At 30.1% G+C, this 18,113-nt stretch overlaps 2 protein-coding genes across 9 annotated transcripts in view; one reads left to right on the top strand and one right to left on the bottom strand.

Moving 5' to 3' along the window:
• The first annotated feature begins 865 nt into the window (after positions 1-865).
• Positions 866-2,850, top strand: LOC148227305 (guanine nucleotide-binding protein subunit beta-like protein 1). 8 transcript variants are annotated; one of them, XM_088201691.1, is made up of 3 exons: positions 866-1,004; positions 1,107-1,264; positions 1,585-2,850. In XM_088201691.1, exons 2-3 carry the CDS (start codon positions 1,112-1,114, stop codon positions 2,386-2,388), a joined length of 957 nt encoding a protein of 318 aa, XP_088057817.1. In that variant the 5' UTR covers positions 866-1,004; positions 1,107-1,111; the 3' UTR covers positions 2,389-2,850. The 8 variants fall into 8 exon arrangements, with proteins under 8 accessions (XP_088057817.1, XP_088057812.1, XP_088057814.1 ...); XM_088201686.1 differs by having other exon boundaries at positions 884-1,037; XM_088201688.1 differs by having other exon boundaries at positions 891-996; positions 1,093-1,264.
• Positions 2,851-7,309: 4,459 nt separating this feature from the next.
• Sobp (Sine oculis-binding protein) overlaps positions 7,310-18,113 on the bottom strand; it is a 55,553-nt gene continuing 44,749 nt past the window's right edge. Inside the window, exon 3 of the mRNA XM_088201758.1 lies at positions 7,310-9,196. Within this exon, the coding sequence (XP_088057884.1) occupies positions 7,725-9,196 (1,472 nt within the window). The 3' untranslated portion in view covers positions 7,310-7,724. The remainder of the gene's footprint in view (positions 9,197-18,113) is intronic.

Here is an 18,113-nt window from a genome sequence, read left to right as displayed (position 1 = left end):
AAAATGTATTTAGAAGATTATTTAAAAAGTAAAGAATTGATAATGGAGACACATAGATTTCCTATATTTACGGATGTGGACATCGAATTCATATTGAATAACTTTAACCATGTACAAAGATTAGACAAAAAAAAACATATTTTAGAATTTTGCGAGGAAAATAAAAATACATATCTTCATTTATACAAAATTACAATGGTAGTTTTAGGGCCCCCCTAAAATCTTACTTAATGGTAAAAGCGGCCCTGCCCGCAGCCCACAACCGATATTTCATATAAAATTGAAACTTTCTTTTAATTAAAATGACATAAAATAAAGTTAAGCGAAAGTGGTTTAACTATTATATTTATTATCCTCGTTTAGTTCCAAACATCGCATTGTTATATAGAATAGTGTTTTTTATTTGTATTTGTGAAATAAGGGGAAAAGTTCAGTTTAATTAGACTAATTTGTAATTACTTTAATATTATCAAATATTATTTTTCTTAGAATTTTTAATATGTATATACGTTGATAAATGCTAATTAGCCCAGCGTAACGCGCAAAAACCATCAGTTGGTTCTCCCCACTGCATTTCCCGAGCTGTAAAACCAAAATCTAACCTAAACAAAATAACTATTATAGCAACATATTCGTTTAGGTTAGGTTTGGGTTTTAACAGTAAATGTACGTTTGAAATCTGGCAAATTTAAATCTTAAAAATATTTTCATATATCTGCACAGCAGAGTGGGAATTCTACTTTGGAATTTTCTTAATTGTTCTATATAATTTTATTTAATATATTATACATTATTTTTTAATTGTACCTTATTTTCACAAATATTAACTTTTCTGACAATTGCCATCTTAAATATATTAAGTAAAATATTTTATTACGTATTACTATTGAATATTTGACAAATTTTTTTATATGCTAACATTAATTTTATTAAATTTACATGTGAAGTCATTGACATTTCATCGTAGCATAACCTCCAAATTCCAGTTTGACATCTGTGAGTAGGTAGATTTGTTATTTTTAACTGTTGGTCATAACGTAAGCATTCGTCGAAGACTAAAGATACAAATCGTAGTCTGAATTTAGTTTATAGTTTATATTTCACAGAAAATATGGCTGCAGCTGTCTTACCGCCAGATCCAGTTTTCACTTTACATTCAGCCGAACTAACCGAAATACACAGTATATGCTTCAATTGTTATCACGGCGATGAATTTTTATCAACTGGAACGCAAAATGGCAAAGTTTTTACTTGGAATCTCAAAGTACGTATTATTTATGTGTTTATTTTTGTTTAATGGTTTAATAGTTTGGAAAAATACTATCACAAGAATTCGATTTTTTTCGAAAAAGTCAATAACGAATAGAATTAAGTGAATCAATGGTGAATTGGAGGCATTTTAACTTTTAAAGAATCAACAGTATCACATAAATTAATAACATTTCTTCCAAATAGGTTCGGTGTGTATGAATTGAATGTACATAGATGTAGAGCAATAAAAACATTTTAATTTCCCCATACAATTGTCAATGTAATAGAATACTGTATGAAAAATATAATTGAAATGTTTTATTATATTTACAGACAAATAGAGTACACGAGAAGTTGACAGTTGGACAATCTACAATTTTAAACGTATATCATACAATAAATAAAATGTACACTCAAGAAAAAGGAGGATTTATTAAAATATGGAATAGAAACGAGAGTGACTATTCGATTCACACTACTCTCGAAAGTGGATATTGCGGATTTTGTCGCTTTCACGTGTCCGATAACGATGAACTTTTGTTATGTCCCGAGAGAAACTCAAAGATTAACATTTACACAATGCACGGTGAAAAGATTACTACTCTAACGCCGAGTACGACCGACCCGATCGGCGAGGTTATGTGTTTTAAATATCTCAACATACACGAAGGTCAGTATTTGTTAGCCGGCCACGAAAGCGGCGACGTATACTTATGGGATTTAAAAGCTCAGAAGACGGTCAGTCATTTAAAAATGCGAGAATTTCCTCTAGGCATAGATTACGATTTGATTACATGTCGTGGAGTTTACGGTAACGCTTCAGATAACATACAAGTTTTCACAATATCTAAAAATGATCTGAGCATGACTGTCAAGAGCGAGATAATCATGAAAAATCCAGGTGTGAACTCGTTGAAGATTCGGCCCGATAAGAAAGTGTTCGTGAGCGGCGGTTGGGACGGAAGGTTGAGGGTTTATTCGTGGAAGAGTCTAAGACCGTTAGCCGTTTTAACAGAGCACAAGAAACCCATACAGGATGTTTGCTTCTCGAAAGGAGTAATTTCATCTTGGGGCTCTCCGATAATGGCAGCTGGAGGCATGGATTCGAAGATAACTCTATGGGACATATACAATTGATGGCATAAATACGTTGACTAGTTTTAATTAATAAACCGACTGTAAAGTGTGATTTTATACAAAAATAATACTTTCTTAAGCTACTCTCAGTCATAATAATATATATATATGCATTTATATTATCTTAAGGCTTATTTAATAGGCTTAGTTTTATTAAATTTTTATGCAAGGTTTGTTAGAGAAACAAATAACTAATATTTTCTAGATATCTACGATCCATCTGAGGACTATAATCAGATGATTTGACAATATGTAAGGCACATTACGCAATGATGATTTCTTTAGTCTTTGTCCTTAATTATAATATGCTGGCAAATTGTATCAGGTCTGATAAAATCCGTTGATTTGTAATTTAAAATGTTTTTATGATTATATAAATGTTTTTATAATTATATAACTGTATCTTCAGCTTTTCAGTTTAATCATAAGCATTTCAAGATAAATAATAAACTTTGACTATGCTTTTTATATTTTAAATACGAATACACTACCTTCCAAGTAAGACTTCTTTTTAAAAACATTTTCTATATAATAACCATATTCTGATAATTATTATGGGTAAGATAAAAGTTATTAAATGCATCCCAATTATTCTTAAAATTTATCATTGATCGGCTGTTTCATTGTTATTGCAATTTTTAATATACATACATCAATAAAAGCTTGAATTTAACTTGAAACATTTATACTTTTAACCGGTAATGTGATATTTATAACATAATACCTTATTATATTTAAACGATTCCTTAAATTCTTTATTGCCAATGTCAAAAAGATTTTAAGACATTATTTTATATATATATATATATGTATGTATATAATTTATATTGATTATGACTAAAAATTTGTTATGTATCAATTGTAATCGATATTTCATTCGATTAACTTTTCTTTGGATATATGGAAAAACTGTTATGGGTCAATTGTTATTGATATTTTATTAAACTATCGTCTTATTTAACATTTGTCGTTGACAGGGTATAGTTGCGATGTTGCGATGGATCGCTGTTTTATTTTTTATAACTGTATATCGTTAAAAATGCTTTATGCGCATAAAGATATATTAAATATAATGACGAACCAATTTTGTCTATAGATTTGATATTATCCTAACATATCTTTGCAAAGTAACTATTGGAGAGCTGTGAAAAATGTGTTTGTCCGAAATGTTTGTTTGATTATTATTTATAAACATGTATGCATTGATATGTTATTAAAAAGTTTAAATATTTAAAATTATGATTTTTTTCTTATTAATTACATTTATCCACAATTTATATAAGTATAAATAATAGTAACATAAGAGGGCTGATCAAAGTATATTCAAACCGAATTTTGGTCAATAGGAGAGCGCAACTTTATTGTTTTTGACGTGATTTTTTGACTTCTGAGAAGGGATTATTGTTTTTTGGCTTTCCTATTGGTCAAAATTCGGTTTAGATATGCTTCATTTGATTCTCACTTACTGTAAGTCGTGATATTGCTATAAAAGTCCTAATATGAACGCTAGATAACCGAACGTTTTCACTGCGACAGCGATGGCACGATTTTATTGCTTTTGACGTGGATTCTAAACAAGGACGCCCCCTTGAATATGGCCAGAAAAATGCATATCATTTAATGAAATACTATGAATCTAAGTAAAATAAAAAAAATAATATTGACTGGCCAACTTCCCCCACTGCGGAAAAAGCTGAAATGACATCCCTGGCCATTTAGAGTCTCTTTTAATTAACTTATCAATCCCTAACTTATCTTTAAAATTTGCCACGTAAAAATTATCTTGAGTTTTGCGATCGGTACTGAAAGGGGCTTTTAGATATATTTTTACAGCAGAATTCATCAGCTTTGTTGTGCTGCGGATGCGCTACTCAATGTTACAAAGCACAAATTTACACCCTATTTTTAATCAAGAGTCAGTGGACAAAAACAAATACATGTAAAGCTAATTATTTGTTGAAATTATACAATATATTTTTTTTAATTAATACATTGATTAGTTAATAATTTGTAAAGCTTGGTCCTTATTTAAATAAGTAAAATTTTGTGTATATTTACGTTGTTTTTCTTGAGAACCGATATCGAGCATTTTGAATGTCTCGTAAACGTTACTCAGCATATCTTTAGTGACGGATTGCCATTTTTTAACTGATCGTCTTAAATTTGGATTATAATGCTTGTCTTCAATCGCTTGTAAACATAGATGCTTTTTTCCGAGCAGCTTATGGAGAGATTTCCAGCTATCTGATATTCTTGTCGATGATAAGATGAAGGTTTTTATAGCCCATGGAACACCATGAGACTGCAGTTTTGTAACAGCAGATTCTTGTCTTTTAATGTTCTCTTTAGTTTTGGAACATAGATGCTCGATGCCGTTGAAAAAGAAATTACTTTTATTAATAGTCGCTATCTTTTCAGCATCCAAGCACGCTTCTGTTGCAACTTTCAATATTCTGGAATGAACTTCCATTGCTAACGTGATTTTGACAGGTTTTCGGTATTGCTTTTCTTTGGATTTTGATGTTGCGATTGATCGAAATTTTGGATTTTCTTTATTTTTAAAATTCGAAAAGAATTTCATTTCGGCGGTGACGGGCAATATATAATTTTGAGGTATTTGGTAATCGTCATTGTCGCATAATTCTGATACCAATTTTTCACTTCTTTGCTTGAATTCGATACTTAGAGTAGAACTAGAGCGGCTTACAGACGATAGTGTTTCGTTTATTTGCGATTGTGTGTTATTCTTTATATTTGATAAGAGTTTTCTTTCGGCACCGATTGGCAATAGGGGTTTTTGAATTATTTTATAATCATAGTTTTTGCACAGTTCCAATACCAATTTTTCATTTCGTTCGGGACCCATTTTATACGGCGTGGATGTAACAGCTTTCGAAAAATCCATCTTCTATAATATTAAATTACTTGTATTTATTTGTTTTTGTGTTTCGTGTTATTCGTTTGTTAAAATTAAAATAACTCATAATCGTTAGTAAAAAATAATTTTTACTTTATTTTATAATTCAATTTTTTCATATTAAATATTTAGTTAAAAATGTTTTTGTCATGAATTTTAAATGATCATATTTACTTAGAATAATTTGGTAAATTTTTAGAAAATAATAAAGAAAGAGATATTTTGAAATCAGTAATAAGATTGAGTTGAAATTATGGACTATAAAAAATATGTAATCTTAAAGCCATTTTGCAGTTTAGTAATTTAGCCAAGTAGAAATTATTCAGTAGTTTGTACATAAAATAAAATTAATTTTAAATTACTGAATATGTAATTTTACATTGAGAAAAATTGAGATAGATCGCTATGTTATGCTATTAGTAAAAAATGTTTTAAAAGTATAAAAAAATGCAATGAACATGTAACATTCCAAAGTGTATTATTAATTTTATTAAAAAAGTTGTAAAAGTAAAACGCTTACCATTAAAATAATATTTATGTTAGAACATATTGTGCCATTTGTATGCGTATTTTTTAATATATTATACATACATATATATGTATATATATATATATATCAAATCTTTAAAATAATAGTTTGAATTCTAAATTTTATACCTAAACCGTACAAAACAAAATCATACTTGATTCTTGAAAACGATATCTCCATGGCTTAGAACAAGACGAGAGTTACGGAACAGCGAGAGGAGTAAGGATGCTACGTGAGTAATACGACTGTATGATCATGTAGTTCTAGCGACTGATTGATTTATTAATTTAATTATACTGTATTTATAGTTAAAAAGTAACGATATGATTATTGCTATTCTCGTGTATATAATGATAATTTGATTAATGAGTTAAGCGCGTATGTAATGTTATGGTGAAAATTCTGAGGTAAACCTGTTAAAATTTTTTTGTCAACTACATATATACATTATATTTAATTTAAAATCACGAGCGTCTCAAACCCGACAGAACTACAAAAATAACGATGCCTATATTGCTTGAAAGCAGAAACGAATAATAAAATAATGCCATTGTAGGAGATTAACCTCAGTACTATTATCGGCGTAGGATATCAAAGTAGAAAAATATTATGCAGTATTTATGTATTTTTTATTCAATATTATGTTTTACTTATATTCGTGTTTATAACATGTTTTTCTAATAATTATAGTGAGTTTTGCCTAGCTGATGATTGAACCTTTTGGTTCTGCATTTCTAGTGAGCAATACTCACAAATAATCTGATTTAGAATTTGAATACTTGATTGCCGGGGTATTCGAATGTTTGGATTTTGCCAATCAATAAACATTATTTTATTAGTATTTAATAAAAATAATAATTAAAATGTCAATACCTATTATCGCGTTACTTGTTGTGTAATACCGGTATTATTGCAATCCCTATTTGTGTGTATTTTTAAATTATTCCTAAAAGTAATCGAATGAGCTACCGCAAATTGTTAATTATAATGGTATAACTGACACGCCAGTTAAAGATATGCATTCGCCAAGAAGCTGATTCTCGTGTACATGTCGGATGTGTATGAACAATTTGGGAAGGCTTGGAACGCTCTATCTGAAACAAATAATTCGCAGTACATTCTGAACGTTATATCTGAATCACACAGTTAAGTTTACTTTTTTTTTTATAAAACGTAATATGTTCACAATTTACACTTCTAATATAAAACATAATATGTAGTATTTTTCTCAGATTTTCAAGATTTAAGGACTAAGGATGAATATTTTTAAATGAGGATAAAAGGACATATTATTTAGGAGGACGAGATACCCAAATATTCTGGCATAGTCAATAATAAAAATGCAATTAAAATTTTTTTTTGAGTGTTGCCCTTTAGGAAAACAATACATAGGTGTATTAGTACAGATATTTTACATTCTTGTTGTACAATATTATGGAATATTATAGGTATAAATAAACATTAAAAAGCTTAAATATTATTTATATTATGTATTTGTATATTAATAATATAAAGGTACAATTTGGTGGTAACAACATAATATGAGTAGTAAATGCATGCCGACAATTTTTTTTAGAAGTGGAACTATTTTAATGTAAAAATGATTTTACATGAGATTAAAGATATATAAATATGTTTATTACCAGCGGTCCCTACTAAAATTTTAAAATAACTACTTTTTGTACTACGATAAGTTGGTGGGCCGCAAACAAAAATTTTGTCCGAGTAGTGGTGATCGCTGGTTTATTAAATACAGCATATTATTTTATAATATACAATAATGTAATATGTAGTATAAAGGGAGAATGAAGCTTTTTTTGTGCACAAATATATTAAACGTGTTGACGGCTAAATCTCGATTTGTATGCATGCAAATGTATTTTTACATATTTATGCATGAACGGGCTTCCTACTAGCCTTGTTTACCACTGACTCTTCTTCGGTAGGAATTTCAACCAATCTCGCCCTTTTCCTCAAAGGTCTGGCAGATTCGGAAAAATCACGCTTTTTTGGTGACATCCCCTTCGCCAATTTAGTGATCTGGAATTTAGGTAAAGTATTTTCTGGGTTTATAATATCTACGGATTCTTCAGCATCCGTCGACTCTTTTGTCTTTGGCTCTTCGGATTCGACGCAATCTTGCGTTTCAACTTCTTTCGGCGTTTCGTCGTTGGATCTTCTTTGATTCGTCGTAAAGTCAAGTGGTTCTTCTGGGTTTTCCTCTGCTGGTGGGTTTTTGTTTCTCATATTTGACGAGCTTAAGGCTTTGCTGAATTCAAGTATCGGTATGGGGACGGGTATTGGAAATGGTATTGGTACGATGACCGGATACGGTACTACCATTGTTACCGGAGGGAAGTTTAATCCTTGATGAAAAGGAGGGATCGGTGGACGCATTTGATCTTGAGGGAACATTGGATGTCGAGGTAAGAAGTTCGGCGGTGGAATAAACTGCGGTCCCATTAATCTCGGATCTTGGAAGTTTGGAGGACAGTTTCCGAAGAAAGGCGGATGATGCATGCCCATGAAGTTGGGTTGATGAACGTTGGGTAAGTGTTGATTTATCATATTCGGCGGTGATGGGATGGTGTTTTGATTTGTGGGCAGTAACGAAGGTGGGTTCGGAGATCCTTCGTGACTCAACGGTGGAGTGGAGATCCTCAAATCTTGCGGCTTAGTTATGTTGAGCTTTGGGTTTGGTTGAGGCGCTGCTGATACGCATCTAGCGCTTCTTCGCTTTTTCGAGTTCGCTTTTAACATTCTATGTTCCCGTCGCGTTTCGATATTCGTTTGTAGTTTCTCGTCTGGATTCTTAGATTTCATCAATTTAGACGCTGGAGTCACCGAAATCACCGGCTTGTTGAGCGCTTGAGTCGGTGTCGACAGAGGAGGCGTGATTACGGTGTTGCTCTTCGGAGATAATGGCGGATTCTGCACGGTCACTGGCGTTCCTTCGGTCGGAGATGAAGCAGATCGTTCGGACGAAGGTGAAACCGATCTGCTTCTACAGTTTTTCATCCATAGATCAGGGGTTATTAGACTAGTTGACGAAGAGGAAGAAGTGACGCTGATTAGATGGGGATTGAGATCTAGGTGAGCTTGAGTCTCCCTGCAGAATATGTGCATTTTGTATTGGTTCAGACATTTGTCTGAGCAAAATTGAAGTTGAGTAGCACCGTCTTGGAAATCCACGTAAGAGACTGTGTGACGAACGTGGCGGCACCAATCGCAGGTTTTGGCTCTCTTGAACGTTGCTCTTCGGGACTGACTAAAACACAGCTCCGAACAGTATCTGTCACCGACAGATTGGGAGAGGGAAGTCGCCTCCGGAGGAATTGGGTTCTTGCACCAGGAACATTCGTCTGAAAAAATAAAAAATACATTTTAATAAATTATTGTTAACACATTAGTTTACAGTTATAAACATGGAAACATACTATACGCTAAAAGGAAAGAAGAGAAAATAATCATGACTAAACAGTGGTTATAATTATAGAAAAAATTATATACATAATACTAAACTATTCAGGCTATCCAGGAAGGCCACGGATAATCCTAACTATTAATTTCATTTTGCTTTTATTTATTTTTTTCGTTGTAACCTGACAGGCGTAAGCCCAATGCATTACAACGGTGTAAATTTGTACCAGCTGGGTAAGTCCATAAGACATAATAAAAACCTACAAGTAAGTATTAACCACCAGACTGAAAGTCTGGAAATCAGTGACGTATATATTATTAATAATAGATTAGTATGTGCCATATAATTTATAATCAAACTATCATAACTTTTTTAATTAATTACCGTTTTAACGTAAAATTCAAAATACATTTTCGTAATGATTGTTTTTATATTCCCAGTATAGTAAAATTAAAAACTTCAAACTGTAGATCGCATACCAATTAAATAAAAAAATATGTTTTATTTAGAATCAATAAATATACATATTCTAAAAATAAAAACTATACAGATTATGTTAAATGATGATGAAATACTTTTATTTATTTAAAAAATAACAAATATATAACTTTTTGATATTTTAATAAATTTCTTTATTTTTAACACTTTACGGTCGATTTACGCGGCGATATTCACACGAACGTTCAACTTGAATACTGTTAGATTAGGGATTGCAATACCGGTAATACCGGTATTGGAGCAAAATAAACCTTTAGGACTACTAGTATTTTATTTTAAAATGCTCTAACCTAAATAATTTTATCGGGATGGGACATCAAAGTAGAATAATAGTATCCCTTTTAGTCCAATGGGGTTGAAATATCGGCCCACCTTACATTTTCAGAAAAACCATCCGACCGGTATTTTAGCGCAAATTTAATTCAACGTGATAAATAAGTTTGTAAATGCGAGATGTGTCAAAATAAAAGGAATACATTTGCTTTATATCAGGCAAATCTAACGGTACTTAGCAGTTCACAGTAATGATATTATGTACTTTTTATAATAAGGATGGCTGGCGAAGTGAAAACAAAAACAGGTATTGCATAGACGAAATTATTTCTATTATTTGTACATTTTTATCTCCATTTCGACCCAAATAGTGCACGGAACATGCTTCATTAAACATTGGTGTTGAATATTAAAAATAAGTCTGTCTTAAAAACCTTTTTAATTGGAAAATAATGCATTTTTTTCTGTTAGCAACTTAAGATAGATTGTAGAGTACGCTCGGGATAAGGATTCCGGTTTGTTATTGTGTGCGTGAACTGTGTGGCTCAAAACGATTTCGCTCAGAATATTTATTTTTTTTATTTTAAAAGAAAATATATGTTTATTTAACATACATACATTTGAGCTAAGTTGGAAATTTCAACGGACAATTAAAAATATATTATATAATCGAAGAAACCCGACATTGATGTAATTAATTAAATATTTGAAAAATTCAAAATCTTTCACTAGTCAAAAAATATAGGAAATAGTGTAAAAAAACCAACAACGTACGGATTAATGGAAAATTAATTAAAATATTTTAATCCACGGGTAAGAGAACGAATAACTTACAGTGTATATTTGAAGCCTTGATATCAATTAACCCAGATATGCCCAAGAAATTTTGTTCTCTTAAAATTTCATTTATAAATAAAAAACAGTAGCACGAGTTTAATGACCTACCCATGGGACAGTGGGCATATCTGGATTAAACTAATATCAACACAAAATTATTTAAAATAAATCACTAGAGAAGATCGAACTTCTGTGCCACACTGCACTTTAATGACGAATACCAGCGTTGACGAATCAGCGACTGTCCTTAAAAGAGAAAGCGAGACAACGAAGTACACGCTACATCGCTTCTCCCTCTCATATACATGTACACGCACACAATAACAAACCGGCATCCTTATCCCGAGCGTACTCTACTAGACGATATAATTAAAATAAGTAATAATTAAAATGTGTTGACGGGTGTTTTTTTTAAATCAAACTTGATTTATATTGTATTTTTATAAGTAAATAAATATGAAAAATACATATTTTTTTATTGTTTTAACATCTAAATATTATTGATTTTTGTTACCTCACATCATTTAAAGTACACAAAAAATTCAATTTTAAAATACAGGTATTTTAAAATGCAAATCAATGATTTTTTAAAAATAAATTCGCATATGTTTGGCAAAAAATTTTAAGACTAAAAGGGTTATGCAGTATTAACGTCTTTTTTATTTTATAATATTTACATAAACATTTATAACGCAAATTAAATTAATGTTACTTTTAACATGAGTAGAAATAAATTATACGAGAGATGAATCTTCTGAAAATAAATTTTATTGCGATATCCTAAAATTAATAATAAAGACGTAATATTTAAAATAAAATAATATAAATAAATTTCAATCACAAAAATATCACAATAATCAATCATATATATGTTTTTTTAATATGTCGCATTTTGAACAAACAGATTACAATTTTCTATACACTCCTGGATAAACTGAAAAATATATGAGTGATATATTTTATTCCAATAAATGAGTGGTGATTTGGCTCTTGGTATAAAAATTTGAGATACTTTTATAAATTTTGCTTTTAAATAAAACATTAGTCGGCCATCTTCTATAGATTTCCAAGTTCTGTATCAACTTCTTTATAAGTAACTATGCTTTAATTTTAAGTACAAAGAACACAAGGCTGTGGTTTCAGTTTTCTTCTAGATTATATCAAATATATTATTTTCTAGTGGAACTCCGTCTATGTGGCATGTCTCATAAATTTAGCTTTTCATCTATCCACATTTTATAAATTTATTATCAGTAATAATAATTATAATAATCAGTTGAGGCTCTATAAGGCTTTGAATTAACAACTTTCACCCTCGTAGGGTACGGCCCCGTCCCGGGCGATTTTTATCGTAGGCACATTTTCGCGTAATTTTCCGGTATCGGCTCTCGATTAACATGATTGATAAATGGTGTCCGGTAAACCTCGGGATTGGAGGGTCGGGCGCCGCCCTTTCGTAGAAATAAGCGGACATTGGTCGCGGCCCTCTGCATTTCTTATCAGCCCTCAGAGATCCCCACAGGGCAGGCCTTGCAAAGGCCCAAAGGCGAGCCGAGCCACCCCCGGCTAATTTCCGTAACACTTTCACCGAAATCAGATTAGGTTTAACTAAAACAGTGGTCTGCGAACTTTTTTGGTTAGTCCATCAAAATATTGTATGAGTAAATATAGTATTTATGGAGTCGCAAAAGTTTTGGATATTTGGATAATAAATGAAATATATAAATAATACATTATATCTCCAAATGTCTATGTGATTAAGAAGGTGTGTATTTAGCAAAGTAGTGCAAATGTTTGGATATCTTAAGGCTCTTGTTAGAATATTATATGTAACTCTTATTTTATTAAATAATATAATTTTATTTAAATGTTGAATCTTTATTTTACTCGGAGATGTGTGGTGATTTTGCGGTTCCCAGCTCCCTAACTAAAAAACTGTGTATTTTGATATTAATGTATTTTTTTTTTGTGTTTTCACCTGACGATGCAGACAGACAAAAACTGCGGCAGTCCCTTCGAAATGGTAACGGGAAGGTTTCAATTACACGAGCTCTCATTAAAAACAATCAATTTTTTACCAATTGCCAACGACGACTGCGACGGCCAGTGGCGGCTCGCATTTACATCTGATAACAGCTTATTAGATTTAAATATACAGGATAACCAAAATATCTCAATGATTTATTTAAATAAGCTTTAAATTAATCTCTTCCTGTGGATGTAAGACAATCACGAATAAATTATAAAAATCTTTTGAAATTATAAAGAAGCAATTATTTTCACAAAAGGTAAGCAAACATTACCACCACCTCTCCTAGATGAAAAGAGCAATAACGGAAAATGGAAAACAAGCGTCAAATAGCTGGGCTCACACCTGGACTCCAAGCTTAAATTTAATAAGCATATTTTTAAATTTGGCTCTAAAGGGCTTGCTGCAATTGCGGCACTTGGACCGATATTTAAAAATAAAATTTTAATCTATAATATAAACAATTAATAGACCCGTTTTAACATATGATCCGATGTGGATTAACACCAGTAATATTATTTTTTCAAAATTACAAGTCATTCAAAACAAAGCAATAAAACGTTTTGTCTTATATACTTATTTTTTTTAGGCTAATAACTAAGTGTAAACATGAAAATTGATATAAACCAGTAACATGTATATTATATATATAATTAATATGCCTGTAAAATAATTTATATTATTGAAACGAAAATATTTTTAAAAATATACAACAAGGAACATATAAAGCAGATATTGTTATTAAAGTAATATTTATTTAAATTTATATATTTAAAGAGACATTATGGATTTAGAGCTACAAATAATTAGGCGTTCAAGTTGTGTGTACAGCTTTAGAAGTATTTATCTTACAATTATCACTCTGAGATCGTCATGAATCGATTGGGTGTATCAGGCATTCAAAAAAGAATACTCGAACCTAAGTGGCAATGGACAGGACTCTTAATTAGATGTCGAGACGAGTTATAATTAGAGTTAGAGCATTGAATGGAAATTGAGAAAGGTTTCAAGTACATTCTAATTCTCTTAACATTTGAGAACATTCTGATTCATTAAACAATTGCTCTTACTTATTGTAATATTGAATTTTCAAAACAATTATAATTATAATTAATTTAAATTTTTAAAAACTGCTTTTTTATTTATATAAATAAATATAAGTAATATGTATTCGCGTGTAATACAATAAACGCAAAACTCTTTTCGAAACGTCCCAAAAAAAATCGGCTTTGGCGCGACGCCACTGGGAGCTCTCCCTGTACTCTCCATTAGTATCGCGATTTCAACAAAGGATAATTACAAAACAAAAGTCCATTTTTATTAGATTCCCCATTTTTCCTGTGCACAGGGGGGCGACTGGGCTGGAAAAAATCCGCGGCGGAAAAACGATACGCTACGGGTATATTTTTCGTTTTGCTTAATTGAACGCGTATTATTATATAATATAATGACGTGATAATAATTCCGAAATGGATAACGTATTATTTTAACTGAAACATATAAATGATAACATTTACATGAATAAAATAAAATAAAAATGTAATTACAATTATTACCACCGAAACAATAGCCGTTCATAACCAATCGTATCCGATTATATTCATTATATATAAATATATTATGATCATTTAAGAAGCTTGTAGGAAACCAGCAGTTCTAAAATGTAACTTTCTTTCAAAATTGTATAATACATATTAACATTATAAAATAAAAAAAATACATAGAAATGTATAATATACAATTACATATTATTTATACAAGGCTCACAATATCACAAAATAGAACTGTTAAATGAGAAAAAAAAACAATGAACGAAATCAGACGTTCATTGATTGTCTTGAACACGTATCAAAGATAACTTTTTTTAGAAATATTAAATATTACAAAATTTATTGGAAAAAAGTTGAAATTTTAGTGTGCTACTTTCAAGTTTCATTCCATAATTTTGGATGAAAGAAATTATTTATTATTACTACAGAACTTGCCTCAATAGTTTTACTTAAGAGCGAGACTAAATCATAACATAGTTATTTGTATCAAGCAGTAATATAAAAAAATGTTAAAATACTAAAAGACCCTTAAATAAATCGGCAATTTCCCTTAAATGAAGTGCAACGTCATCATACATGAAAAAATTGCATACAATGAAGTGGACAATCATTAAAATAATATCTTTTTAAGATTATATTACTTGGAAATTGTATGTTTGACTGCAATAATGTGGTTAATTCGTTTATTTTTTTGTTTGAAATTAAACTGAAATTATGATATTTTCAGATTAAAAACAGCAACAACTTAATTCACTTTAAAACACTGTCTGAAAATTGCTATTTTGTCACAGAACTTCGAGAATAGATTTAAAAAAACACCGTGTTTTATAGTAATATATTTTTAGCTACATTATAATTTGGCATCAATTAACTAACTTACAAATTAAATATATAAAGTTAAAATCAGATATATAACTTTAAGAAATATAATAAATATTAATTAGTGTTCTTATTGGAATAAATTTCCAATGCATAAAGGAAAATATTTAGACGCAGTTTTTTGTGCTGTTTTTATACAGAATTTTATATAAAAAGCAGTTATTTTAAAAACATTAAAATAACCTACTTATAGTTGCAGTCCATAGATTAAAACAAAAATCGAAGGTAATAAATTTATCATCCCTTTTTATTGTATGTATACTCTTAAAATACTAATTAAACACTTTTTCGTTCTAAACTAATTGTTATGGAATGCACCTTATTTTTTAAATAGCGACATAACAAAATAAATCTGGACTGCGTAATGTCAGTTCATGCCTTTAAAAAATATGTATTCTTAGACGTTGCATATTTTTCAGTTGCTCTCATAGATATACAGTAGGCTTTTAAATCATCAACGTAGTTGAAGTGATCTATTATATAATCTACTGGTTCACAAAAAAGTGTAATATTTCCTCCCTTTGTTCCTCCTCTGATTCTCTTTCGGGAGGTTGCGACTCATGATTTGTACATGGTCTATGTGGAGGTTTGTAAGATACATATGTATTAGTTTCTGATACACTTCCAAGAATATAAATATTAATTAAACAATTTTTCAATATTCCAATATATATTGAAGTATATTTTTTCTCGAGCTTACGTGTATTGAGTTTTGAGAAAACACACACGTTAAATAGCAAACTTTTCAGCGAATGACGAGATAAGAAATTCAAAGTTTTCAGACGACGACGAGTAGCTTGAATAAATATGGCTTCGTTGAAACATCATACCGCACAATCAATTTCACTCGAATTTAATATCACGTGCAAGAGATGATATGGAGATCGAATTTCAGCTCATTCCGCTCATCTGAATTACATACGAATAATACGCACACACACGTATACACGTACACGTAAAATTATATATAAAATAAACACGTAAGTCTGCATCCTTAGATAAGTTAATTTTGTTTTTAGACTTGTAATTTAATACGTTTTATGTATGTATACTGAACGAATAATGAGAATTTAAATTTTATCCCAGCATGTTAGATTGTCATTAAGAAGAAATAGTTCAAATATAATTTAGTAATATTTAGGTAATTTATTCTAAAGAAAATAATTCAAGTCCATTAAATTTTTTATATAAAAATATTTTTTAATATCAAATATAATTATTAAAAAAATGAATTACTGGTTATAATATTGTAACAATTTTTAAATAAAATTGCTGCAATATGTTAAATATTAAGAGCAAATATTACTACTATATATAAATTAAAATACTGAAATAAATTATCCGAAACTGTAAATGTTATAAAAAAAGCATACTTTTTAAAATCTCAACTCAAGCATTTTTCATAGCTTATTATATCATCATTATAATGTAAGCATTAGCTGTTAAAAAGTATGATTTTTAAGATATCTCCAAAAATTAAAATTATTATTATAAATATTTTTTATTCTAATAAAAACTATAAATTTCCATTGAAAAGGGTTTGTAAAAAATCATTCATGGTACACCAAGATTTTAAAATATATAGAATGAAAAGTAACGGTAAAGATTTAAATCTTATAAACTATCATTGCTATTAAATCAGGGTTAAATTTTTTAGGAGGGGTGCAAAAGTTATCCAGTCTGTTGTCGTTTATTTAGTATTTCCATTTCATTAAGATTCATAGAGCTTTAATCGACGTAACTGATGTTTAAAAGAATAGGCAAATGGAATGCCAAAATAGGGTGAAAATACATATTCCAACTTCAAAATACATCAACAAAAAATGGTTTATAATATAATTTTAAAGTATTTTTTTTACAATATTGTCATGCAGATTGCAATATTTACATTAACAATTGTATATACAGATTGAAACGATTTTATTTTCATTTCTGTAGTAAGTTTTTTTTTGGCCAACTTGTATAGTGTGCTTTGTATATTTTAATCGAAAGTCTACAAACTATACTGTTGAAGCACCTTTGAGGCATCTACGCCATGCCAGCGCTGCGTACCTAATTAATTAAAGCGATATTTGATCACTCCCATCATTTAGTGAGCATGGTGTCGGATTGCGCGTCAGTCTGGAAACGATACCGAGATGCTGCCAAGATAGCATACCAGACGGGAACAACCAAGGCTTGCGGCCCGAAAGCGGCACCTACTCGATACTTCATTAAAACTATTAAAATCATACTTTCACCCTTTACTAAATTATTTATACACAGATTATAAATAATTTATTTCATATATAATAGATCACCTCAAAAGTGTTGTTAGTATACGATTAAGAAGAGCGACTACGTCTCGTGGGGCAGAATCCCTGGATTATAGCGAAGCACCCTGATTCCTCCTACTTCGACGAAAGATGAAGAGAGAGAGAGAGGGCGTGGGTAATACAATGCCAAACGAAAAATAACACGCCTCTCCACGTAAATAATAAACAATATACTTTCGAGGGCGCTTTCTTTTCGCCAAGATTTATTATTACTGTCCGGAATTATGCCAATTAATATTTTCGCCATGACGCTGAAAAAACGGACCTTCTTTAGCCATCAATTACAAGCGTCTAATTAGTGGTATTTTTTTGAGAATATTAATAATAACTATATTTATTTAAAATAACAGATACAGTTTAATAATATTAAAAAATAAATAGACTCATTCAAATTTACCCCTAATTATAAAAACATATTTACAAATATAATTCCGAATAAAAATAAAATAACGACAACATCATTAAATAAGAATATAT

This window comes from Plectrocnemia conspersa, unplaced genomic scaffold (assembly GCF_051122295.1).
Source record: "Plectrocnemia conspersa isolate PC_06_02 unplaced genomic scaffold, ASM5112229v1 ptg000013l, whole genome shotgun sequence".
Lineage (NCBI taxonomy): Eukaryota > Metazoa > Arthropoda > Insecta > Trichoptera > Polycentropodidae > Plectrocnemia > Plectrocnemia conspersa.
This window is presented reverse-complemented; position numbering and strand designations above follow the sequence as displayed.

Bases quoted from the DNA above. Each gene is read 5' to 3' on its own strand.
- LOC148227305 (XM_088201691.1), top strand. From the start codon at position 1,112: ATGGCTGCAGCTGTCTTACCGCCAGATCCAGTTTTCACTTTACATTCA. The intron at 1,265-1,584 runs GTACGTATTATT...TTATATTTACAG, and splicing joins TTTTTACTTGGAATCTCAAA to ACAAATAGAGTACACGAGAA.